The sequence below is a fragment of the Anabas testudineus genome, chromosome 4 (assembly GCF_900324465.2).
Source record: "Anabas testudineus chromosome 4, fAnaTes1.2, whole genome shotgun sequence".
In the NCBI taxonomy this organism is placed as follows: Eukaryota; Metazoa; Chordata; class Actinopteri; order Anabantiformes; family Anabantidae; genus Anabas; species Anabas testudineus.
The window spans coordinates 9858193-9886009 of NC_046613.1; the positions used below are offsets into that span (position 1 = coordinate 9858193).

General features: G+C 40.0%; 1 protein-coding gene across 2 annotated transcripts; it reads right to left on the bottom strand.

Moving 5' to 3' along the window:
• Positions 1-98: 98 nt before the first annotated feature.
• tcf3b (transcription factor 3b) lies at positions 99-27647 on the bottom strand. Of its 2 annotated transcripts, XM_026345158.1 has the most exons (21): positions 27080-27647; positions 23957-24053; positions 21888-21960; positions 15224-15297; positions 14513-14585; positions 13939-13979; positions 13520-13652; positions 12791-12837; positions 8804-8903; positions 8611-8711; positions 8197-8290; positions 8006-8064; positions 7363-7438; positions 6781-6842; positions 6379-6576; positions 5568-5676; positions 5162-5306; positions 4839-4892; positions 4013-4248; positions 3749-3900; positions 99-3574 (listed from the first exon to the last, which is right to left on the bottom strand). In XM_026345158.1, exons 2-20 carry the CDS (start codon positions 24029-24031, stop codon positions 3755-3757), a joined length of 1896 nt encoding a protein of 631 aa, XP_026200943.1. In that variant the 5' UTR covers positions 24032-24053; positions 27080-27647; the 3' UTR covers positions 99-3574; positions 3749-3754. The 2 variants fall into 2 exon arrangements, with proteins under 2 accessions (XP_026200943.1, XP_026200944.1); XM_026345159.1 differs by lacking the exon at positions 23957-24053.
• Between the last annotated feature and the right edge of the window lie 170 nt (positions 27648-27817).

Genomic DNA, 27817 nt, shown 5'->3' on the forward strand with positions numbered 1-27817 from the left:
GGTGCTTTGGTTCCATTAATATCACAAAACCATTTGTTCCCTAACCGGCTACTGGCAATAGAAAATATGGACAAATTCATTTTCCGAACTACAATAAACCCTTTATTACAACGTTTTCCTTTATTTCCTTTTTCTGTATACAATATTCAAAAAGCCAGACATTGGAAAAGGTATAATCTGTTATTAAAAATGGCACATTTATTGCTACATTACTGTTATATACAGGACAGTTCTCAACTATATATATTTATATATAAAAGAGAGCCAGAGATTGAGTGGGGCACTCTGAGGACCCTGCAGGAGTCAACAGTGTGCTCACTGTGTAGCTGTGAATGTATTTTAACAGTCTCCCCCCTTTTTTTTAGTTCAAATATGACAAAATCGTTGAAAGATAGTTCTGCTTTCTTATACTAAAACAAGTTCAAGCCCATCAATGGAAAGCTGTCCATCTTTATCTTGTAGTTTTGTGTTAACAGGATGTGATGCTGCAGTGGCTGGGCTTGCTTTTTCTGCAGTCAGTGTCTGTGAAGACGTGTCAAAAAATAAAGTTGCCTCCCCTCCCCAAACAAAAATTAGATTATATAGTCGTAAGCTAATGGGTTGTTCACAGAATACTAAATGACATCAAGTCAGATTTTTCCCTTGGAACAATTAGGTAATATTCAGTACTATACTTACTGATTGTGAAATAATACAAAATAACCAAAACTTCAAATGCAACTTTTTGAAAGAAGGGGGTTAGAACTTCTCACAAAAAGTCACTGTCAACACCACTAAAGAGCTGGAAGAGTAAAAGGTCAGAGGTGAACATCGTCACTGAAGACTACAGATACTCAAAGTATATACTGAACTGCAGCAGAGGGCTTCCACTCTGATATACAGAAATTTCAAAACACTCCCAAGTCATTAGAGGCTTCAGCTACTATGCAAAATAAAACCTCACTCCTACATTGAAACTGAAGCAACACACACTGAAACAATGTTAATGTGCATCAAAAGCAGACAATCAGAGCCAAAAGCAGCGTCTCTTGAACCCAATTATGTCAAGTGAGTTAGCATTATAGGGCAGATGGAAACAAAAACGCATGACCTGGACCCATGACCTTAACCAAAACAGCAATTTGAACAATATAATCCAGCTGAATAATTAGAAAAAAAGGAATAAAAACTAAACAAGATCTACATAACATTTATTTATTTAACTAGATACACTGAAAGAAATTCTCTTTATACCATTTAAACTTCTTCCTGAAAATTGAAAAAAGCATTAGAAGGGAGGGTGGGGGAATGAACAAGTACCTCTTTAATCTCCATGACAAATGAAATGATATGGTTGACAAAATAAAACTGTCTTAAATGAAAATACAAGTTCAGGCACTGATAAGGTATCACTCTCCCATCATGACATCTTAAGTCTTGAGAATGAAAAGGCCACACTATTGATTTGTATAGGTCTTTTTCTTCATCTCTTTTTGTAGAAATTAAACACAGAAAATGCTCTACCTCTCATTTGTGATTACATGTTGGTAAAAACCATTCACAACATGACATGGGAATAACATCACAATAACACTGTTTTGTTCTCCATATTATCCCTTACACCCTGATACTGACATCTCCCTCCAAAATACATGTGCAGGATACTAAAGAGTGAGTTGCACACAGAGCCACCTGGCTGAGGGCAGACATTAGAAAAGGGTGAAATGAAAACTATTATACTGTATTGACAAAACCCAGGAGCACAAATGAAAATGAAGGCGATCGACATTTGTGGTAGCTACATTCAAAAAACAGTTGCATAATTAATGTTGGAGACAAAAATCCCTTCCCACATTTTCCCCTCAGTGCCTCACTGCCTAAGTAAGAACACCAGGAGGATTGTAGCACAAACTCCGTCCACATACACCCAAAAGGAAAGAAAGAATTAATCTGGGTAGCTGATGATACGCCTTACAACTAAAACTGGAATAAAGGACACACCAACATTTTCCATTTTTCACCTGTTGACCCTTTTCCTCTTTTTGACCAGTTTCATTTAAATGTCAAATATCCCCTTATTCAGCTCATCTACAATACACTCTAAACTTCAAACTAATATTGCCATTTATGTAAAAAAATCTACAATGTATAGACTAACAAAAAATATATATTTTATATATATTTAATTTTGAAAAATGATATCAGAAACATATCAGAGTAATGTATGCAGTGAATTTACATGTCACACTCCTCTCAGTAAGAAATGTGAGAACAAACTTACTCAGGAGGAAGGTGAGGGGCTGTAATTCAGTGGGAATGCTTGTTTAGGAAAAGAAAGCCTTCACTACACAAAGGCTCTTCTGCTTCAACAACTGCAGACTGATGAGATCCCTCCGTCAAAAAGAAAGCCAGGTATTATTTTTGTGTTTTCTGTCTCTACCAATCATCATTTAAGGGGAAAAAACTTGAGCCGTTATGTCTGCTGGCATTGTCAGTAAACCACCAAGAAAGTAATAGCACTGAGTGGTGCTGATCACTTAGCAAGTGTCTTAAATGGCTTTTATACAAGACTTTCAGAGACTGAAATGCACTACAGGTCGACACGTAACTTCCAGCCTAAACCTATATAACTGTGCTTTGTCTTGTCTGCGTATGTTTTAGTACATCAAAACGTACAAAAACCTGAACTGATGACAAGGGACAACTGGAGTAACACTAGAATTCATGGTCAACAAAGAGGAAGAACAGTTCTGTAAATGACAGATTCCACCACTTGGATAATTCATAACCTTCAATGAAGGAGTCTTCGATTCCAAGTCTCCAGATGCCTTGTGGGACGAGACTGGGCTTCAGTCAGAGACTGCCTCTAGGTCAGAGTTCCTGTCTTTAATGTAAGCTGTGTTTGAACTGTCCAAACGTTGACCTTTCCATTGTGACCTTTCCACCACCTCTCCCAAAATTTACTGATAAGATCAAGGAAAAGTCTGTAAATTTAGACAATTCAACTTCAACTACAGGCTTGGTTACATAACATATGTAAGACTGTACCATCACGCTGGGAATGACATACATTAAAAATAATTGCTCATACACATAAGCAATCCCTCACAATAAATGTTCCTCACATGTAAAGCAATTTGCTTAAATGTCAAATAGAAAACATGTAACAATTAGGCACAAATCCTTGAATCAATTTGTGTTTGTTTAGGTCTCCGTTCTTTCACCAGAGCACCTCTCGGCAGTGTGTGAAGTCCCAATTTGTGGCAGGACAAAAAGTACTCTGGCGTTCCATCGTGTCGTGGAAACCAATAAAGAAAGAAAAAAAAAATCTTACATGTATAAAACAAAGCAAAAAAAAAAAACAAAAAAAAAAAGTTCTTCACATTTGAGCTTGTAGTCATGGTTGGGAGTGCGACAAACAGGCTGTGTCAGTTTTGGCAGTATGCATGTGTGCACGAGTGTGTGAATGTGCATCTTGAAACTTGAACGGACAATACACTGACATGTCCACATATACACACACACACTGAGAATAATGGGTGGAAGAAATCTGTTAAGGCCACATCCTCTGACAGCCAAGGAAACACCGCCGGATCTGTAAAAAACAAAAGTACCAAACTCATTATGTAACAGTATGTAAAAAAGGCATTAGCATAAAAAACAGTCTCACTTCATCAAACTCTTTACTAGGATGCCAAAAAATATAACTGTGGGTAACCAACACCCAGAAAAAGACCTGATTAACATCCTAAACAATTATCAATCATACCTGGTGTTACATGTGGCCAACTGGATTGTGGCCATCTCCTCCCATGCTAGGGTGGCCTCCTGAGAGCTGCATGGGTGCGTCACCCACCACCCCAGACACCTTCTCTTCCTCACGACGTTTTAAACATGCTGCCTTGGGGTTAAGGTTACGCTCTGATGAGAGAGAGAAAAAAAATACATCTTAATATGAAGAAATAAACAGTGTATTCAAGAGAGCTAAACTAGACGGTGCTTCCGATGCATGATGTGCGGTTTGCAGACTGACCTCTGACTTGTTGTTCTAAATTGAGGATGACATTGACGGCTTGATGCAAGATGAGAAGTTTGGTCTGAGGTTTGTCATGGCTGAGGTGCAGCTGGCACATCCTCCCTAGCTCCTTAAATGCTTCATTGATGTCTCGTACTCGGAGACGCTCACGGGCATTGTTAGCCACTCGCCGCTCCCTCTCACGCTCCATCTTCACCTCAGGGGGAAGGTCCTCGTCATCTTCATTGTCCTGACTAGGGTCAGATAGAGATGATGTTAATGAAACAAGAGGCAGGTAGAACAAACAAACTAAACCAATCTCTGCAGTGTGTGTGTTCCCTTTATGATTAACATTTGAGCAGTTTAAGTTTAAACACTCGAGGGACTGTGCTACTACAGAAAAAGTGACTATCCAAAAAGTGGCATCCCCTACTACAGATGATCATTTCATCAGAATGTTTATCCCACAAAAGTTATAAATATCCTCACTTTAAAATATGATGACCTGTAGCTTTTACCCCTGCATCTTTTTAGTACCATGTTTTGTGCTCCATTATGTCTGGATTGCAGTGTTGTATTAGGGTTAAATTATTTGTACAATGTTTATATATCTATCTATCTCTATATCAAAAGTGTCAAATGTCAAAATGTAAAACGCATGTACAGAAACAAAATTTGAGATGAATATTAAAGTTCAAAAGCTCATAATAATAAACCACAATGGATCTGCCAGTCAAAATGCCGATCTTAGACATCAGCCCCATAAATATGTTATGTGCTGCGAATGATTTCTGGCAGGAGTCCACGGAGCACAAGAAATTGATTCTCTATTGGAGAAACTTACTCATCTTTCTGGTCTGAAAGGCCAGAGAGCATCTGGAGGGTCAACGCCTCCTTTCTGAAAACGTGACATGAAGGGAAGGGGGGGTTTGACATTGTTAAACACCTAACATAGCCTGGCCTGTCACTGGAACTCTCAGGATAGAGTAGTTGAAGGAAAAGACGAATAAGTAGTAGAATCAAAGGTTTCCTTCATATTCTCATACTAAAATCTCCACCATTGTGGGCTAAGCTTTTTTTAAAATTTTTTTTTTAGAATTAAACAGCATGTATGAGAGTTTCTGATTAAAACATAAATCCACAGTAAAAAGAGTAGCGATGACCTACCTTGTTCGACTGCGTGCTACCTTTGAGTCCTTCTTTTCTTCCTCGGACTTGTCTGCAACAGAGTTCTCATCGTCCTCTTTGTCTTCTCTCTTGATGTCTGAGCTGCTTGAGGAGAGTGTGGAGCGGGTCAAACCACCAGGGAGACCTAGGAACAATTATAGAAATGTGAACATTTAATTCTGAGGCACTAAAGCCTTTCAGTGTCAGGACACGGACATTATAAAAATACCCCTGATCTGAGGAGGGGGTGTAATACAAGTTGACAAAAGCTGAAAAAAGTTAGAGAGCTAAGAGAAAACTGAATATCTACACCAACACACTGAATACAATAACACCATACTACTACTACCACTATAACACAAAGTCACTCAACAACAACTGCTAAGTGACAAGACATCAGACTTACTGGTAAAGCCTTCCGGTTGGCCAGCTGACGGTGTGGGACCAGATGCGTGATGAGCATGCAGGAGAGTGCTGCTAGGAGGAAGGCCCGTGGGCTCCTCATGTTTCCCTCCCTGTGGATAAAGGTGGAGAGTATCATGTGAATTTCACAAGGCTAGACAGAACTACTCCACAAGACAGCAAAGATCTTCTTTAAAAACAAGCATGGGTACAGCTAACCAAGTAAAAGACTTAAATAAAGCAAATAAAAAAAGGGATTTAGGCAGCGGCCAATGCTATCAATACAGTTTTCTAATATTTTCACAATAAGAGAAATTACAAATACTATTCTCATTTACTTGCAATTTTATTTCTGGCCAGCAGGTGGCACAAATGATACTGTTTCACATTTTGCTCCTTGTGCTAATAAATTCCCTAGTAATGAAATTGTACCAGGACATTTCTTGGTAAAAGACAAAAGGAAACAAATGTATTTAAAGAGCCAGATTGTTGTGCTACATAAAACTAAAAGATAAAATCAATCTGTTCAAATTTATTAAACATATTATGGTTCATGTGACACATGTTTCAAACAAATATAGCATGTTGTTGTTTTTTTTAACCTCAATGCTGACACAGTTTTGTCAGCACAAACTGAGCATGTACTCCTGCTAACACATGTCCACTATGTCAGTGTAACCACATACACCTTGTCAGGGGTGGGAGGGTAAAAAAATGCAAATTAGCATTTGTTTGCTTTATGTTTTGGACATATTCCATCAAAAGTCTCTTTCAGCTACAAATGAATCAAAATTGGAGGAAAGCAGGTAACTCACCATAGCGGGATGTCTGTTGCTGAGGGGAAGGCTGGCGTTGGGGAAAGCTGGAGAGAGGCCTCCGAGGCCCCCGTTGTGTACTGAAGACAGCAGGCTGTGCATGTCAGCGTGTGCGCCCTCTAAACCAGGGCCTTGGCCCACAGCATGGCTACGCAGTACATGGATGGCCTCCTCCAAACGATCCTCCATTTTACTTTGCTACATAAACACAAGAAACATACACTTAGAAATCTACAACATCCAAGCCCACTAAATAGATCATATAGACACAGTGTGGTTTTGATAATTTAAAAAGTTACATTAAAAGTGCACTCAAGTACTAAAATAAACACAAACATTAGACAAAGAAATCATGAAAACTCTTCTAAATAACTTGGATGTACCATATAATGTTTCACATACCAATGTGTGTGGTTGCCCTTCATAGTTGGGTGTGGTTGGTCTTTGCCATTGAGACTGAGCTCCTGCAGAGAGAAATATTGGGATAGTGTTTCGTGTGAACTCTTACTGTAATTTTTCAGCAGATGGAGCTGCAGACACATTTCCATGCTAGACAACATTAAACATGCAGAGGAGCATATCTGCAAGTTCCACTGATTCATTTCTGTGTGCCAAGAAAAAAGGCTGCAATCAAATTGAGAAAGTCAATGAATATCACTGATGCAGGTAATCTGTAGCTGCAATTGAAATATTATCCAAATTTGTGGTTGCATACCAGAGTTAAAAGCAGTAGTAAAGAGGGCACAACCACCGAAACTCAGTTTATCAACCTTCTGATTGAAAAATCTACACAGCTCTCAGGTTAGCATGAATCTTACATCAAAGCAAGAGACGACAGGTCTGATTCAGGTGTGTTAGTTTACAAATTTCTTCATTTTTTGTTGAAGCCAACACATCACAACTCAAATGTGATTTATTTTATTTATTTTTTTTAATGTTCATATGAGGGGACCCTCAGGATGGAAAGTAAAAATTCCACTGTACCTGCAATAGCTTGAGGAGATCCAGGGGTAGATGGAGCTGAAGAGAAGTTATTACTGTTGTGGTCCGACGGGTAAATCTGAAACAAAATTGTGGACATGCCTTTAGAAACATGAAAATGCTTTGCAGTGCAATTAGGGTACAGTTGAAACTAATGCAGGCAAAATATTTTCTACATAGTACAATGTTTATCACAAAATTAGATATATTCCATTATTACAAATCTCATGTAGCATCAAAGAGTTTAAATCAGTAATAAAAAGTGTAGGAATAATTGATCAGTTTGAACTAATTTTTTTATCTTTATAGATATTATATATTAGTAGTAGATCTGTACAATTTGAGAACTGTATGTACAGTAAAACACAATGCATGATATTTAGGATACAACAATTATTAGGCCTTTAAATGTCATCGTTTTGTCCTGTTGGGATGTGGTTTCCAGAGGTTCATATGTTTAGAGTCAGACTATAAAAAATTGAAGCCACTGATGGAACATTTGTCAGCGCCACTACTAACAATAGTTCAATTTGCACTACCACAGATTTTCACTTTGTCAGAGAAAATAAAATCCTTGTGAAAACTGTCATATTTCCCAGTACAAAAAACAAACAACCAAAAAAACAACAAATAGAAAAGAACTCACTGAGGCAAGAGCCTTTCCAATTTCATCTCCTGAACTGCCGGCCGTGGTGCCTCGGTTGGCTGTAGAGACAAAATAAATGTTAGTCAGATGACCCATTAATTTGTATTTGGGGGAGGAGCATCAAATGACCATGGAAGATCAGTGACGCTACAAAAATACTTTCATATTAACCAAGTTCATAAGTTCCTAACCCATTATGCCTTCTCCATTGATGGCGGGTGTGTGATTATAGGTGGTGGTGGCTGCGTGGAAGCCGTTGACTTCATTGCCGTGCAGAGGATAGTTCTGTGAGGATAGAAGCAGAGAATGACACAAGCAGCTTTAAAAGGTAAACATAGACTCCCCTCAGAGAAAACCAAATAAACCAAAAATGTATTTTAAATCTTACGGGAAGTGAAAGATTTATGATTTAAATGTGTTGTGTCTAAAATGTTCACATCTAATTTAAAATAATGGATCTGTTATGTGTGAGATAGGAAACAACATTAACAAGCAGCTGCAAACTGATCTCGGTGAAAGGTGATTTCTTCAGGTTCAGCACATCAGCACAAATAAAAGATAATCGGAAAATTAAAAATGAAGTTGATGCTCAGCGTTCTACCCACCATCCTGTCCTGTGCGTTGATTGCAGAGAAGGAGCCAGGCTGTCCAATGTGAGGAGAGTTACCCAGCATGGCAGAGTAGCCAGAAGACGACCAGGGGTCTTCTGAGAAAAGTGAAGACACATTGGCAAATGTGACAACAGCTTCACCAAAAGAATTTAAAATCCTTTCTGTGATTATTTTATTGAAAGGTTACCTTGCATGTAGAAAGAGCCAGGGTAGACGGCTCCAGGCTTAGCACCAGGATATCCTCCATTGTCCCTGGCATATTCATCACCAGATGTGGAAGGATACACCTAAACATACACACAGACAGTTAGTAGCTTGCCCATGTTTTACATTAAGCACTAAATACACTGATATACACAAAACAATGATATTTATTATTCTGACTTTTAAAAATTGTAGCGTTTTCCTTATATAAGCCCAAGAATTTTCAGAGAGCCTATCGTTTCAATTCGATCCTATGGAAACCAATTTAATTACACAAGCTTTAAGTGGCCACAAGATGGCAAGAGGGAGTCTGCAGGCAGTGGAGGCAGGCCGGCTCCTTGCCTGTGGAGGAGAACACAGCGGCCATGGCATGCTGGGCACAGTGACGGCTTGAATCCCAGTGCACAGTGAGCACTTCCTCTAGCTCCTAGGACCCTAGTGACATCGCACTGCCTGGCCTGCAGCCCCTCCCTATAACACACTCGGTATCAGCTCGCACACATACCATGCATTCAGTGAGCCAACCCAGTGACACACACACCCATGCACACACCACAGCAATAACCTCAAACTAGCACTATCACATTCTATATGAGATCAGGGGAGGACTGAAAACATGAAAATGAACAGCTCTGATGAAATTGGACATTTTATATTACCACATTAAAGTGTCCAATCACACATCCTTTGCTAACAAAAATGGATGCTGGGCCACCACAGCCACAAACTGAAGAGATGAGAAGTGTTCAGTTTCCCGACACCATCAGCCGCCACTCAGGCTTTTCCTCCCCTCCCCTCCTCTGTAGTACATGGCATATAGAGGAAGAGGAAGCGAGAAAGAGAATGGAGGCTATGCTGCAAAGAATGCTAATCCAGAGAAGGGATTTTTTCTGTAATTTGATTTAACAGGGAGAAGTGGAAAGGGAATGGAGAGATGCACTTCTAATTACAGAGCCATCTGCCTGTTCCTGGACCACATCCAACTCCACAGGCAGCTGGGCTGAGGAGAGGGAGCGAAGAGAGGGAGAGAGATGGGGGCTGGGATCCAGTCAGCGAGAGAGAGACAGAGAGAGTGAGAGAGAGGAAGAGAGATTGCGGTGGGTAGGGGGTGGTAAAGGGGCAAAGGGGGAAAAAATGAAGGCCCTGATGATTTATGAAATGGGTAGAGAGATAAGGGGTGTTGAGGGGGGACAGGAGAAGGTAATCTAAATGACTTAAGCAAAGCTCGATATGGCCAGGGGAGTGTGAAGGAAACAGGGGATTTAAAATGATCACGGTTAATTCAGGAGAAAACATGACGGAGATGGCTTCATTTAACAATAGGCTTTGAGTTGTTCTTTCACGGAGAACAATGTCGAGTGAATCCTGCTGCTCTACATGGGAACAGAGAACTACACAATGACTGGTGCTGCTGGATAATTGTATTCTCAGGAAGAAAGGGGATTTCTAGGGCAAAATCCTCAACTAATAGAGGTTTAATGTAAGTCAGGCCATAAGTGTGTACAGGTCTTTAAAATAGAAAAAAAAACCACAGGTTGTGGCTAAAGGTTAGGGAGTAGATGAAGATTAACATCAAACTAACCTCAAAGAGCTTTGACCACCAGGGTTTTGTGGCTACAGTACTGGACAGAAATTTATCCATTTGTTTGTATGTTGCAGATGGGGGTGGGTGAAGGTTGACGGGGTGAGGGCAAGGATCTAATGTACAGCTACTGGTGGGTTACAGAAGTCAAACAGCTTAAAGGCAAATTAGAAAACAGCATTTACAGTACACCTATTGTTTGAATATTTACTGATTTGCAGCACCATGATTTAAGGGACGAAAGCATATATAGAGAAAAAGACGAGTATTCTGAAGGGTCTGGTGAAGAGAAGCAGGAAGGCGAGTGTGGGAGGGAGGGCAGACCACAGGATCACCATTGGCAGTCATTAATCTGGGCTCAGACACGGGGCTAAGAGGCCTCGCAAGCACCGCGCCTCACAACTGGGTCACTCACAGGGGGAGGCCCACCCAGGCCATCATGTGGTGAAGCGTAGGCGGGGGGTGGGGGGGGGCTTTCACACACACATACACACACACACCTCTCATCATTTGCAGTAAAACTGCGCGGCCATCGTTCACACTGCGGGGAATGACGGTGGTTCAGACAGCAAAGAAAAAGGGGGGCTCAGCCAGACAGTGCGTTCACACTTTGTCTCTGTGATGTAGTCACCACCGCCAAGTATGTCTACATGCAAAGGTTTCAACAACCACAGGTAGAGAACTTCAAAACTGTCACAAAAAAGTATTTCAAGTTCTCCAGGTCTAAGGGATGTGAGTCGTACTACTAGACTATCACAAGCCTAGTATCAGTGCAGTAGTCTCCCAAAACTTTTTTCAAACTGAGATAGCATCAAAACATATCACTATTAAGCCCTGATGTAATTTCCTGCCTGACATTATGGATCCACGGCTGTTTGATTTGGACCTAGTCAGTCATATAAAACCCTTTGAACTTACTTGATGCACAGAGGCATCAGTCAAATTTCATTTAACTTTTAACCTTCATGCAACATTTAAATCACGGAAAAGACAGGACTGCATCTTTGACCCAGGAAAACTGTTCACAACATAAATCCCACAAGTAAACTCAATATACAAAACTGTATTATCACAACTTACTGTTCTCGTGTTGGCGGTGTACTGCTTCAAGCCACCATAATAAAACACAGTAATCTTTTCAAGTCAAGTCACTAGTATCATCAGTTGCATAAAGGCAGGGTTACAGAAAGTGTGCAATGACAGTATTTCAGGTTCATGATCCATTGGCAGCTCAAAGCATCAACACTGGGCTCTAATACCAACAGCAACACAGACTACTGCTCAGTGAGCTCCTTCAGGATAATGAAAGAACCTGAATGTATCTGAAAATGAAAATAGTAAGAGGGTCACTGTTGTGTTGAAGAAGATGTGTAAGTATTCAAATTGAGCAAATGGACTCTGAGTCATAATCTACCGTTGATGAAACTGCATAAACTAGCTAGAAATCAATGCGGTAAACTCATATTTATCTGATGAAAAAAAAATCTATAAATGATGACGATGTAAACAAACAGTGAGATTTATTGAGTATATACTCAAACATGTCATACTAACTTGTGTTTCCAGTTGTGTGCGGTTGCTATCATCAACATACAAACTGCATCAGCTGTTGGGATTCTGGGCCCACTGACAAAATGTGACACGTGGTACTGTAAATCTATGAACTATAAGAAACTATGTCTGTATTAAAGCCAACTGACTTTTAACAAAAAAAAAAAAAAAAAAAAAAAAAACTTCTTTAGACAAAATGTAATATTTAGGAACTAAAACTGCAAGACTGTAATGAAAAGAAGTGAAACCTTTGCCAGACAGATTACAGACTTGCTATTTAACCAAACAATTTCCTGAATGGTCTCTACACTTTCCTGGTTGGGGATGAGCTTAACAATAGGTGTCTTTAAATATTAAACTTTCAAGCAGACATTACTTGGATCACTCAGGCGGCCTGAAACAATGGCACCCTTATTCCTCAAATTCATTGCCTCTCCCAAAAACATACAATTCAAGTTGAAGAACTGAACAATGCAAGTTACCAGACTTGACAAAGTATCTCTAGATCTTGTAAAATTGCTCATCTGTATGATAACCAGAGTCCTAACACCACTTGAAACCACTTGAACGTGGTGTACAGACAACTGCAGTGATGATGTTTACTGGGGCCCAAGTTGCCTGACTGTCAGCTCACTGCGAGTCTGATGGAGCAGAGGGCCTTTCCTCTTGTCTGTCACAGAGCTGCTCAAGCAGAGTGGGGGAAACCAGAGTGTATGTGTCAGTGTGTAGCGTGTGTAGTGACATAGAGAGAGAGAGAGAGAAAGAGAGAGAGAGAGAGAAAAAAAAAAAAGAAGGACTGGCTGTGAGCTGTGAAGGCGAGTGGAAATAAGCTCTCACCGAGGACGGCAGGCCAGGGGGTTTCCGAATCTTCTTTGGCTGGGTGTCTGCATACAGGCAGGCGGAGACATAGAGAAAAGGTGAAAGAGACAAAAACACAAATAAGGAATTACATGTGTGTCAATGTCATGTCAGTTCAGGTGCAGTTTCATCACATGCCTGCTCTAATTTCAACTGCAGAACAGAAAACCCGCTGCAGCAAGTGTGCCACTGGATATGTAGTGTGTGCATTCATCTATATATAGCTTTCTTTGACTATGTCAAACGTAGTAAAACAGTGCTACCAAAAAAACAGCAATACTCAAAAAAACATTTCTAAACTTAACATTAGCTCTAATTAATTAACAAATTAAATGCAGAGCTGAAAACAATTTCTTATAATTACAACTATTAGTACATCTAGCAATTCTTAAACTGAAATGTCAAATAGTTTAATAATAATGTGGAAAGCCTTTTAAATGTCCACATTGTTTATAGTTAGTTTTCTTAGTTATTAATCTTTTAGTCGAACAAAAGAATTAACAATCTGAAAGCATCACCTTGCGCTCTCGAGAAACCTGATGATCACTTAACATAACTGATTAATCAAGAAAATAATAAGTCAATTAAAAATATTCAGGGGAAAAAAAAAAAAGAAATCACAGTATGAGCAATAGTGATAAACAAAAGCAGAAAAAACACAAACACACAAAAACATTACTGGCCCCATATCTTGCTCAGTTATTTTACCTATGCCTCCCTCAGGTGGCCTTCTCCTCGGGTTGTTTGGGTATGACGGGTAAAACTGGGAGCCAGACTTCAGGCCAGATGGGGACATGGCATCTGGGCTGGGCATCGCTATGTCGCTAGGAAGAAAACCCGGCTGGGAGAAGACAGAAAGACGTTTTACTAATAATATATACAGAGGCGTGGGAAAGATCAACACAAACAGCTTCTGTTCTAGGAAATGAAAACAGTTAATTCAAAGTGTTTAATATGAAAAGAGAAGTGAGAAAACAGGGCTTCCTTTACACTGACTCATATGAATTTCTCTCTCATGTATGTATGTATGTATGCATGCATGCATGTTTATATGTGCGTTTCACTGTATTGTGTAGCAGTGAAATGCAAGGTAAATATGTATATGTGTCATGTAAATAACAACATACCTGGCTCCCAAATTGGGGGTATGGTGGCCTCTCAGTTTTACCTGCAAGATAAAAGTCAAGATTGTTTAAATGCTGTAGTGAATACAACCCTAAAATATATTCATACACATAAAGGGGATATGATGTGTACTAAAACAAATAAAAAGTAGGTTTCATAAAGTACAAAAAGTCCAGTGATGCCCTCCCCTTTTTCAGTATGCTCAGCTGCATAAAGCCGCCTGCCAGACAAAACCCTAGGGAAGGTTTCTGCTTCAGTGCCCTAACATCTCCAACACTCAACGAATGAACACAGGCACACATGCAGACATGTAGACGCACAGACACATTTTGCCACACAGAAAACAACTCTGTGGTCATAACGAAGTATGCACAACAGTTAAATCAGATATTATCAGATGAAGATGTTTATTTTAAAATGTAAGAGTGACAAAGCACTATTTGAACTGAGACGTGCATTTGCAGAGTTTATCCGTTCATCTCACTGACGTCCTACAATCATTGATCAAGCCATTTCAATCACAAGAGTCACTTGTAAAAAAAAAAATTATTTAAGAAAGTAAAACAAGGAACATACCTGTGATCCCTGAACTGATAAATGGAGAGGACAAGCCTTCATGCTCATTGTAGTGGGACCCTTCTCCGTAACCCTGAAAGAACAACAACACACAGGACAACTTGAGTAACCTTAAACTGCAATATGGAAATATGAAGATTAAACAAACGTATACACCCAAAAAGCCAAATGATAACCACTCTTTAAGACGATCTCCATCTTGCTGGCATACCTATATGGGTTAGTGGTTACCCTCCCTCTGCTTTTCTGTCTAATAGGATCCATGCCAAACAAATCTGCATCAGCTCGGGGGATTCAAACCGACTTTCTTAATTATCAACTTGTGGTAATCAAAGCCTGCTGTACATTTCCACCCTTTTCCTTGTATTTACACAGAGTTGTGCCAAGACAGTTACGACGGATGTGAAGCTGCAATTACCGATGGGCTTTCACAGAGGTTTTGGGCTACCAGAAAGCTTGCCAGTGAAGAATCCTGAGCCAAGGTGATTAGGTAGAATTTAAAACTACCACTTCAAATCAAACATGGCACACCGTAAGGGGGAAAAAGTACTAAGCTGTTGTAGCAGTTGGGGTAGATGGTTTTTGTGTGTTCATCTACACCAGATATGTGTGAGTGTGTGACAATATCATGGCATCTGGTGTTAATGCTTAGATCTCCAAACTTAAAATCATAATGTGACTACAGAGCATGTGTGTGTATTGAGATCTTACCCGTCCTTGGTTAAAAGAGGGACTGTTCTGTTCTGCAGATCCCCAAGACCCAGAGCCACTGCGCTCATCTAGTGCTGGAAGGAAAAAAAAAAACGGATTTACAGGTAGAGACAAGAACAAGTTAGTCTGCAGTAGAAATACAGTACACGAAGATACAGAAATTAATACACACGCACACACAAAAATAAAAAATTAAATAATAATAATAATAATAAATACAGTACCAGAAGACATAATTATTATCTAAGTGACACTGCAAATATGTAGAAATGCCCTGATATTGAAGTCCTATCACATGAATCTGTCACTATAACCTTCTCTCTACAGTCCACCTCCATTAGTGACCACAATGTGGTTGCACAAACCAGAAAAGAGCATCACTACTGATCAAAGACACTGTTGTCGCATTCAAGATGGAATGCAATGCTGAACCATTTCGGGGGAAAACCACATAGGAAATGCTGCTCAGTGTGCCCATTAGTGTTCATTAAGGTCACTGAATAACAGCAAATTAACCATTTTCATCGCTATATAAAATTTCGAGCAAACCACATTTAAATTACACTCAGTCAGTTTGATACATACAAACACAAAACAAAACGTGTAAAGCAAAAATATGAACAACTATGTTTTAGGTAAAGAATGAACCGATGTTTGGCACAAAGGAGAAACACTGCCAAAAGACTGGTGGAGCAGAAAACTCTAAAATACCCCCATCATCCCCTTCTCCCTGTCTTATGCACTAATGCTATCCAAGCTCTCTGGAGACACAAGGCTTAATTGCATGCTGATTTGCATAATTGTGCATATTAATGCTGTTTCCTTATGAATATTCATATTTTGTCTTTGATTTTTGCCTAATTAAAAAAATGTGTGTGAGAAAGCAAAAGAGAGAGTGAGCGGGTGGAAGGAGAGAGCAATGGGACGAGAGAGAGAGAGAGAGAGAGAGAGAGCACGCAAGGAAGAACAAGAGTGAGAGGGGTCTGGGCGAGATCAGCAGCCTGGCTGACGAGCGAGAATGAGTGATGAGACTAACAGAGTGGTGCAAGCACCTACACACTCTGCGACAGCCGTGATCTATGGAGCTGATGCCAGTGGCATGGAGAATCAGGCAAGCAGGGAAGAGAGGGGACCTCGCTCGCTGTCAGATCGGCCCTGCTGAAAGGCCACACCACTAATAAAGCGCTGCACCACCGTCAACCATGTCCAATGGCACAGGACACTGGTGATGGGCTCGCTGCTAAATAAAGATGACAGACTTTGTATGAAGACCGTTCAGCCAAAGCTTGGTGCCAAGAGAAGTAATACCAAATTAGGGACCAGAGACATCAACAATGAGGTAGCCTGTTTCTAACCTAGAAATGAATTTATGTATTTTAACTCCTTCAGCTGGACTTAGATTACCAAAGATAATTACATATCGTCACCATCAACACTGACCTGGCCTGAGTAAGCCTACCAAGCCACCAAATAGGAGTAGGAGCTCTATAACCAGCATAGCTTTTTTTCCCAAAACAGCACTCAAGCTCCTCTGAAGCCTCCATTTGGCCAGTGGGGGTGCAAGGAATAGAGTGAAAGCGCGGCTGTGCAGGAGAAGTCTGACAACATTGTTTCACACTTGCTGGAGTAATTAACTCTGAGGCAATTAAAACAAGGTGGAGAGCTGCTGAGGTGACACTGACGCTCTGCCAACCTAGGAGAGCCCAGCTATGCCAGAAGAGAGATCTTTCTTTTGTTGTTAATCTCCTGTCATGTGCTATATCAAACACAAATTGACAGTCACCACAGGTAACCAAAATGATAAAATAATGCAAAACAGCCTTCAAAATGACCCACCGTGCTTAGCAAGATATAAAAAAGTAAGCACATTTTAAAGTCTCCTGTGCAACTAAGTTAGTTTGAAAGCCTGATTGTAAAAGCCAGATATGTACTATTTAAAGTAGGTCAGTGAGATATTCCTACATCAATTATTTTGACCAGTAATATATTTTTAGCACTTTGTTTTAAACCAACCCTTTGCCCATGACCTAAAAAGTTTGCTTTGAACACTTAAGAGTCTGCATTCTCAATGAAATGTAAAGGACAAACACAGATCTGCCAAACATTTCATCCACATTTCATCACTTCTTGCCTAGAAATACTGCTGTCCAATACATAGAAAAAGACAAATTGTCAGCTAGTATAGACTTCTAAATACTTCCAATTGACCATTATGATGTACAACCATCAATCTGATTCTTATATAAATGTACTTACATAACCTTTAGTGTTCAGTGCATAGTGTTTCAATAGGGATTCAAATATTTAGGGCTGGTCTCAAATATAAAGATATTTGTTCATTAGATATGCATTTGTTTTTTTTAATTTTCATACTGTAAATTTAAAATCTTTCATCTGTATTGACATCTCCATATTTTTGATGCAGACTGTGAGAAGATTTAGCTGTAAATATTCTTAATGACATTTGCCATTTCATCATTAATGTCAATGTTCATTCTCACTGGATTTCTAAGATCACATGAAGACAGCATAAACTTGCAGTGCACCTCATTCAATGATTGAGAAAGGCTTCTAGCAAACCAAAGCCACATAAAGCTAAAAGTGAAGTAAGTGGTGAACTTTTGAACAGTCAACTGCCTAAATGGCAAAATTAACATAAGACTGAAAACCTGCAACTAGAACACAAGTTAGATATTACATTGAATGATGTAAAGATATGTGGCTGAAAACAACAAGTTCTCTGGACATATACATCCCATCCATCCAGATTTTGGCATGGCTAGTGTGAATGCACTTCCACTGAAAAACATGGCAAAACAAATACAGACTCACAACCAGAGCCCAGAAAAATATTTATTTTCTGAGCCACAAAGCCTTCTCACGGCTGCAGGCTGTGAAAACATCTAATTTAGCTGAAGAAGGAAGCCACTCTCCTTTGAGATTTCCTCTTTTTGAGGGCTTAGATTTTCAACATTACAACCCACTAATGCACAGAAAAATAAAACACACAGTAATGCAGCTATGTGCAGATATACAACAGAGTGCAAAAGTCAAACAGGGCCCTGTTGGCAGTCATACTAGCTACAGTGCATTCAGAAAGTATTCAGACCCCCTTCACTTTTTTCAATTTTGTTATGTTGTAGTTGATAGTACGATCTTTCTTTTTTCCCCCCCTTAGTAATCTACACCGAGTGCCCCATAACGACAAGATGAAAATACAATTGCAAATGAAAAACTAAAACATCACATTGGCATAATCTTATGCTTTGCACTTGAAATCTAGTTCAGGCGCCTTCAATATCTCCTGATAGTGGTTAAGATGTTTCTACACCTTGATTAGAGTCCACCTGTGGTAAATTGAATTGACTGGACTTCATTTGGAAAGACACACGTCTCTCTATAGAAGGCCTCACAACTGACAATCTCAGCTTTATGGTGGCTATATGGAAGCCATCAGGCCAGAGAACATGTTCCTTAAAATCCTTCAGGGTCTTATTTGCAAACTCCAAGTGGGCGTTCTACACTAATGAGAGGCTTCTGTGCAGCCCCTCTGCCATGGTTGACCTTCTGGTACTTTGTCCCATCTCCGTACAGGTTCTCTGGAGCTCAGTCAGAGATCCTGTGCTCTTAGGATCCTTCAGTGCAGCAGCAATTTTTGTAGTTTTCTCCAGATCTGTGCCTTGCAGTAATCCTGTCTCATGTCTAGCCAATCAAACAATCTCAACAACTATCTGGAGAAATAGGAGCCACCTGAGCTAAATTTCAAGTGCAAAGGGTAAGAATACATATGGCAAAGTGATATCTCAGTTTTTCTATTTATATATATTTGTAAACATTTTTGCAATTCTGTTTTTACTTTCTCAATATGGGGTACTAAGTGTAGAAAAAAAATTGAACCATTGTAGTATCAGACAACATAACATAGCAAACATAGCAAAACTGAAAAAAGTGAAGGGGTCCTAAATACTTTCTGAAAACCCTGTACCCAAAGAGGTGATTAGTAGGTTAACCAGCTATCTTTGGGCTCTGGTTTTCCTGTACTATGAACCCAGCTCACTTTTAATCAGGCTAAATCAATGTGGCACAGCTAACTTGCTCCAGAGCAGGTTAATTTCAGGGCACAAGATCAACACGACGTGATGAGATCGTTATAGTTCTTCCAGTTTAAAATCTTTTTTTGCTCTGGCTTTATCCAAATTTCCCTCCAAGTATCACTTACTTTTATATTATTTAAAGTACTTTATTCGTAGTTCTGGTGTTGTAGCTTCTAATGAACAACTCTACCTGTTCAACAAAAACATGTACTTAGCATCTTAAGAAAACCCCAGGCTTCACAGAACAGGCTGATAACCAGCTTTGTGGTACCCGTTATTCAGGACGGCCAATTTTAAGCTCAGTGAAGCAAGATTACCCCAAAAGAGCCAGAATAAGCTGAACTCGCTTCACTGTACGGTCCCCAGGAGAGACCGTGTGTAAATTCACAGTGTCTGTTGTGATCTTTGGGAAATAAACCCATCGTGTCACGTGTATTTGTGTGAGTGAAGGGGGTTGGAGATGTTGCCAGCAGCTGCAGAGGTGACAGAGGGGACGCCTGCCTGGGGAGTAGTGGGCTTGGACAGCACCCACCACACACCGTCACCCTCTTCCTCCCCTAGTTCTCAAACATCCCACACTTCTTGCCAATCCTCTTCTCTTTCCTCTCCTCACCACTCTGCTGCACCGACACACCCTTTCGCATGCACACACACACACACGTGCGCACACACACACACACACACACACACACACACACACACACACACACACTGGCCACTGAGGAAGAGAGAAGGACGCCTAATGCAATTAGCACCCCTCTGAGCACTTTTGTGTTGATGAATAGAGGTGGTCTGGTGGGCCACTAGGCTGCCCGCTGCCTTTCCCGCGCTGCTGACTTGCTGAATATACAAGCCGTCTATCTCACGTCACAGATAGACGTTCTTTATCATAGTCTTTGTCATCATTTCTATAATAAACAGGTTTCCTGGCCTGTAGCCATATACTGAATTGGAGTAATAAGCTTTTGTGTGAGTCTCAAAATATGACCTGGTCAACACACTCAGTCACGCTCAAAAAATATAAATAAATAATTCAACAAGTAGTCAAGGCTCTAGTTTTCTTTCTAATACAGACAGTCTGACTTTTCTCTCTCTCTCATTTCTATCATATAGGCAGACTATTTACCGAGGACTACGTATCATCTGTGTCATTAAAACACTATACAGATCTACAAGGCACTTCTGGCCTAGAATTTGCAGATGTTAGCATTTTCACTCCCAAGTGCTATTAGAGGGTACCTACAGATCTCCCAAAGTTAAATGTGACAGCTTTAAGTATCACATTAAAATGGGTGTCAATAACCGAGGGCCACACGACATGAGGAGGGGGGAAGGAATTAACTCCTTACTGCTTAGTAATTGCCTGCTGTAATAGAAACAAACAGAATCCTGCCTTCCACAGGCTGATCCTTCTATTCAACAAGCTCTCTCTTGCACTCTGGCCACTCACTGCATGCTGGGCCAGTTTAAGAGGCTGCGAGCTGGGGGTGAGGGACATTGTCTCGGACTCAAGCCATTTCCTGCAGATCAGTGGGGGTAAGAGCCCTGTGCCGTGTTGGGGGAGGAGTGTTTTACACTTCAGGGTGGGGGAGTCGTTTCAAGTCCATAAGCCCCCTTTTTTGCCTTTGTTCCTCAGTGGCCAAGTTCTCACTCTGGGGAACACTGGGGAGTGTGACTCGATTTCACACGCCAGGTTGGCAGGGTGACAGAGGAACGAAAGTAACACAACTTACTAATAACATTCAGGAAGAGAGAAAAGCTCACTCAAAGGCTTCAGGTGCTTAAGGGGGTTAAATGGCAGCTAGTTTGAACTTTACAAAAGTGAAATAAAAACTAAAGAAATGAGAAAAAAATTGAGATGTAAAAATAAAACCTATGTTGACAATAATAAATCTGCACATCGTTTTAATTGTTTATCATGTAAATATGGTCAGCCAGTCTATATTCTGCTCTATAATGTTGTCTCAATGCTACATTCAAAATAGTTAAATGGCTGTGGTGTAAATAAATAATTTCATTTCTATAGATTAATCAATGGATGCCCACATGAACAGGTAATGCACACTGGGGGACATTGCTACATGGTAATTTCTTCAAAATCAGTATGATAATTTTTTTTTATTTTTTTTTAAATCTTTGGCAGAAAATTGTTCCAATGAAAACAGTTCTCTCTGTGAAGTCTGCAAACCAGGATCTTGCTTCTGGTAATTTGTATGGTTGTTTGAGTTTTAAAGAAGCCGTTTTATAAAGCTTTAAGCACCACAAATAAAAATCACTTCTATTATAACTGGACCTGTGGCAGAGATCTGGGCAAATTTAACTACATTTGCGACACCACAAGCATTACAGTCGTTTTTTTTTTTCTTTTTAGAGAGAGAGCACCAATTGTTTTGCACCATCAACTGTGTAACAATACTAATATTAAATTAGTATTTTGACTGTATTTTGATAACTTTTTGAAAATGTAATGCAGCCCCAGTAGTGTTTAAAATTAAATAATTAAATGGATGGACAAGAACATTTAGATCAACAAAATGAACATAGGTTTGTACATTGAACTAAAAGCTTACCTGTCCCGCTAAACTGACTGCTGGCAAGTGTCATTGTCCTGTTCTTCCCATTGGCTACTGGAGGCGCAAACATCTAGAAGACAAAAGAAGAATAATATGGTAACTAACAAAGCAAAGGATGGCACACTTCACACATCCTAGTTCCACTAATAAATACACATCACGTACATGTAGTTCAGTTGTGTGTTTTTTGCCTTCAGAACATTAAATCTTTTTGATTTTCCAACATGATATTAACTATTTAAAACATATAAAAATGCTTTGAAATACTATTATTACAAATATTCTGTACCACATTTTAATAATATGTAATCTCATAACAAAGCAAAGGCAAGTCACCGAGCTACCTATTCATTACCTATTATATATAAATAAATGTGCATATATGTATATGTGTTTTTTAGTTTAGTTTTGGTAGGTAACTTTCAGAAACTTTGACCCATATAAAAAGAGTAGAATATAGTTCGTTTCTAAACACGAGGTCTTGGGCTTTATGACCGAGCTACTGTGGTCTTTACCATGAAGCTATGGTGTGGTCTAAATATCTCTATGTGGCATCTTTGAGTGATGTGGACAAACTCTACTACACAACCCTTTTTGTAACTAGGACACCATAACATAACACCGTCTGCCACTACCACATATGATCTTTTATTTATTTCAAACTGGGCCAAGTCTAAAACAGTCCAACAACCGGTGTGAATTGCATCTTAGCAGTTAACACAAACGTTTAGATTCGCTTTATCCCATGTCAAATCCAGCATGCATTTTTGTGGCTAGCCAACAAATAAAGAAAGATAATAAACAAAGATGAGGAAATTTGTTGGTACAATGTTCAACAGTTTCTCACCCAATTATCAATGTCATATTTAGACTGAACATCTGCAGATACAAATTGGCAGCTGATCAATCTGAGCTTTTCTAACACAAACCTGACTGTCTAATGAGAACCTCCCACAAACCCCCTCCACAACAAGGACTGTTTTTCTTCCATGGGGTAAGGTTTCCTTTAAATACAGATGGTGTGGCAGAGGATGACTACATTAACAGAGCAGCTAACTGAATCATGCAAAACCATTATAATAGAGCTCCACCAACAATATTCATGAACAACTATGCATTTCAAAAATGTAAGCAATTAATTGGAAATGGTCCTGCTGCTTCCCACTGCTATACATCAAAAAATGTCAATGACTCTTGCAATAATATAAACGCTTTGTTATTAATCAACTGTACTTTGTCAAAGGAAATATCATGGGATATTAACTTTGCTGACAAATATTCATTAGAAGTCACAATTTGGAATTACTTGTTGTTCCCAATATATACTAATTATCCAGTGCTGGTAATTTAGCCTTACCAGCTATTCAGTTTATTTAGGAGACAAAAACAACACAGCTCTATTGGGCCTATGAGATGTTTATGTCAGCGTAAAGCTCAACAAAGGCTTCACAACAAAATGAAGCACCAGTAAATAACGGGTAAACAGAATACCTCTATCCACTTTGTAGATAATGTCTGGAGAATACTTTTGAAACCATATCTGTGAATACGTCTTCCCAAAGACTAAAAATATGACAATAAGAAATACAGAAGCTGTCTCCTCAGCCCAGTTCATACATCACAATATTTCTCGTTCTCATTCTGTTAAGATGACAAACAGGGGTGAAATCATTTCCATCGTCCCCTACAGTTGTTCCTAATTCACTTTTTACATTATATAGTGAAAACCAGTTCCTTCTAGTAAAGAACCACTTCCTTGATGCTGCATTTCTACATTTACTACATAGTTTACTATTGTACATTTAACAACTCTACCAAGAATGAAGGACAGAAATATCTTCAGGCGGCAAAACCAACTGTTACAAAAAGGTTTCAAATTTTCAGTTTGCAGATTTTTTTTTAATTAAGCTTTCCGGTGACTATCTTTATTAATTTTGCCCATTCAGACCTCCAGCTCTCCTCTCGCCATACCCAGACATGTATCAGACTCTTCAGCTCTTTCTCCCAGTGCCACCCACCTACCACTACCACCCAGAACCACCCAGACTGCTCTCCTACTCTCTTACCGCACTGAAATCCAGGAGGTCGCTGAGTTCCTTGTCAGTTCCCACTGCAGCCATTCTTTGCTGCTGTTCGTTCATACCCTTCAGTCTCTAATAAACCCTGTGAGAGAAATTTTGCAGATACAGGATTTTAATGGCACTAGCAAGCATAAAGAAAGGTTACATATAACTATTAAAAACAGGGAAGATGATGGTAATGAATGATTCAAATAACTCAACTTTTGCCTTAACACAACCCTTATCTTATCCCGTGAAATGATTCATATTGGCAAGTTGTTACCGAGGCGGGGGTGCAGTATGTCAGGATTGTTCTTGGAAAAACCACAACTTTCTCATCACCAAATATATATTTCTAAAATACTAATAAAAATCTCACATATATATATATAATGTTATATTTTGTATTTAAAAGTTAAACATGAAAATCAATTACCACCTGTATACTCTCCGGCAAAAAACATACAGGTAACACAAAATATTACCATGTGGAAATAAGGACCGATGACGGAAAGCAAACTTGAGGGTGCTTAACACTAGACTTCAAGCTGGTCTACTTAAAAATGGAAAAACAGACAAATTGATCTCAAACCCTGCATTCCCATTGATGTAGAAGAGGCACTGCCATGAAATAATGACTATTGTGCCTTTAGTCAAATCACCACCAAGTAATGACTTAAAAAAAAAAAAAAAACCTTTTTACGCAACTCTGGAACATAACACAACCATATGTCGATCACTGCTAAATAAAAGAGAATGTAATACATTTACAATTACAGACATAATTGGGACCATTGTTAGCCCAAGGAAATAGGGGTGAAAGGCAGAGCTAATGACTGTATGCAAACACGTCATTACCAAATTACCATATGTCAACTCAGAAAGAACCTTGTCAAATGACACAGAGAGCATGAATACTGGATTTACCCTGTGTTTTGCATTCCTGCACAAGCCCGAGGCCGCTCTCTGATGCTGAGTGGTGGTTCTGCAAGCCTCACAGGGAACTAGTGGTAAGGGGAGCGAGTGGAGGAATAGAGGCACTTGGACACCAACAGGTGGTGTGCTTTTACAGCCTCTTGTAATACAGCACTAGCATTAATTGATGCAATCAAAAAGCAAAATATCTAAGAGGAAACATATGTTGTAAAATGTAAACAAAGGGAAGTCAGAAGACTAAAAATACCAATTCAGGACCACTTGAAAGCAAAACAAACTAAAGTGTTAAACGTAACAAATATTTTTCAACAAGTATGAAAAGAATACAATCACTTGAGAGAAGGCAAACAATGTAGTCCAAGTCTAGTGATCTCAGGCGAGCGGAACTAATTTAACCTTGAGACAAGGGAAGGAAGTGAACACACAGAGCCCCAAGTGTAAATAGGCTATCAACATGGCTGTCACTGCTTTTGCAAACTTTTGGATAAGATGGCCAATGAGGAACAAAACGTGTCTCACACTCACACACACACACACACACACACACACACACACCACTAAAATAATCATAGCATTCCTAAATATTATTTGACCACTCAACTAAACGGAGCAGAGCACATGGGGGTGCCCTAATGTTACAAAATGGCATCTTCAGCTACTGCTGGATCAATATATGAAGCAAGCAGATTAGGGGTCTTTGTCACCCCACACAAGACAGAGAAGGCAGGTCATTCTCCACAAAAGATCCTCCACTTCAAGTGAAACAAACAACCGAGCCAGTGTCTTCCATCAAGACACTTAGAGCTTTGTTTCAATTTAAGGGGTGTTAGTTTTTTGGCCATAACTTCCAAACACAAAAGGCCAAAATGAAGTTCAATTTGTGTTGTAAACAACATAACATAAAATGACTTACTAAGATAATTGCTGCTGACATAGAAAAGTGATTAAAAAACACACATAATCGGGCCCACAGGTGGAATATTTGCGGTTATTAGCCGTGTCAAATGTTAAAATAAAAAGCCAAGTGTGTAGCAGCATGAGTTTATGTCAGTGCTATTACTACGGGAACAACAAGGGCGGCCGTGCTGATGAGAAAGGACATATTCATCTGTTGATTCACATATAGCCGGGGAAAAAAAAAAAAAAAGAAGATGTTTATATCTTGTGCCAAAAACATTCAAAGAAACGAGGACCACTTTGGGTGAAAATATTTCTAACAATGATAGTAAAACGTGTATGTAGGGTACCACAGGATGCGGGCTGAACAGTATTTGATCATCTCCGTTAGGCCAACATCCAGGGCCAAGCTACTGCTGACAAGTAGCCCATTCACCATTTATTTTGAACTATGTTGACATCATCCTCAACACTAACGAAACCGTAATTTCTCTCTCCCCCCCCCCTCACCTCCCTCCAGTTGTGGCTTCCCCGTGAAAACAAACCGTGTGTAAAAAAAAAAAACAAAAAAACAGGCGGCCCCCGGTGCAGGAGAATAACGAGAACAATGCTGGAAAACTTCATGCAAACAAACGCTGAGCTCCTTCTTCACATATTAGGGTTCAAGTCGTGCATTATGAGGGAGTTCAGTGCATGAGACGGTGGGGGTGGGAGCAGGAGGAATTTCCTGCCAAATGTGCAATAAAATAAAGTCTAGCTGGTGGCCAGACACTTCCATAAAGGAATGTTTTAAAGGGCTACCAAGGGCGTTTTGTGGAAAGTTTGTTTCGGGCTTTTATGCTAAATGCATTGAGGCCCACGGCACAAAGTTAAGCTAAAATGCTCGCTACGCTACACAAGGTAAAGATTTCACATTTCCACATACTGGCTTAGATGTAGTGGCGGAGACACACACACACACACACACACACACACACACACACACGGTGAAAAAACAAAACGAGGCTTGCTAGGCAGGACTAACATTTAACGTTGAGAGCAGTCTTTTTGCAGAACAAAGGAGTAATTTCCTCCTCTCCGTGGTCGATGCGGAGACCATCGCACATTTGGGTCGCCACCTCAAACCAGACAAAAAAAAAAAAAACAAAAAAAAAAAAAAAAACTTGCATCCCCCGCTTTAACCACACATTCCCAAAAACTTTTCGAAAAATCGCAGGCGTCAAAATAGGTGTCAATGAAACCCACCGAAATCATGCAAGTGGCCCCGAAACGTGCAGTGTAAGAGTGTGTTTTTACCTCTCCTCTCCAAGTGTCTGATATCCAACAGTAAAAAGAAAAGCGGAGACTCGCGAGGGGAAAAACATAAAACTTCAAGAGAATTTCGACCTCAGTGCATGAAACGCATTGGAGCACCGTAGACGTCTTCCTTTTGTCCCGGTAAGCCTGCTTTTCGCCGAGCGCCCACGTGTTTGCTTCAATGTAACAACTCTTGTGTGCAAACAAATCTATTATAGTAACTAATCTCGCGTCTCCCTTTTTTGTTGTTACAACTGAGATGATTTCATTCTTCTCGTAGACATCTTCACCACCTCCGTCCACATTGTCAGACGCAACAACGTATCCTTCCGCACAAAAGTGAGGGCCTCAACGCCAGCGGTGTCCGATTTCAAACGGCTTTGAGACACGGGATGTTTTCGCCGACAGAAAAAAAAAAAAACCACAGCCCCGGTGTCTTCCGATCGCCACAGAGACGGTGGCGTCTAATTGCGAAGCTCCGTTTTGCGTGCAGTAAACGCAATCATCAAAAAGGCAGGATCGCTACGAGCCCTAGGTCGTCGAGCGGAAGGCTATCGTAAGAAAGTTACCTGCGATTACACAGCAGCCGCTTGACGAGATGGCACGATAAATGCGTACGAGGCTAGCCAATCGGAGAGCGTGTACGCTTGATTGGCAGCACCGTTATCCAGCGAGCGGCTGGGAATCCGGCCTTGTGCCCGCCTTCTTCTTGACGCTCACTTTCCCTGTGTGCGAAGG

Coding starts and splice junctions, on each gene's coding strand:
- tcf3b (XM_026345158.1), bottom strand. CDS start 24,031: ATGAACGAACAGCAGCAAAGAATGGCTGCAGTGGGAACTGACAAGGAA. Junction 21,961..23,956: donor ACCTCCTGGATTTCAGTGCG/GTAAGAGAGTAG, acceptor TTTGTCTTCTAG/ATGTTTGCGCCTCCAGTAGC. Junction 8,291..8,610: donor TCAACGCACAGGACAGGATG/GTGGGTAGAACG, acceptor CTATCCTCACAG/AACTATCCTCTGCACGGCAA.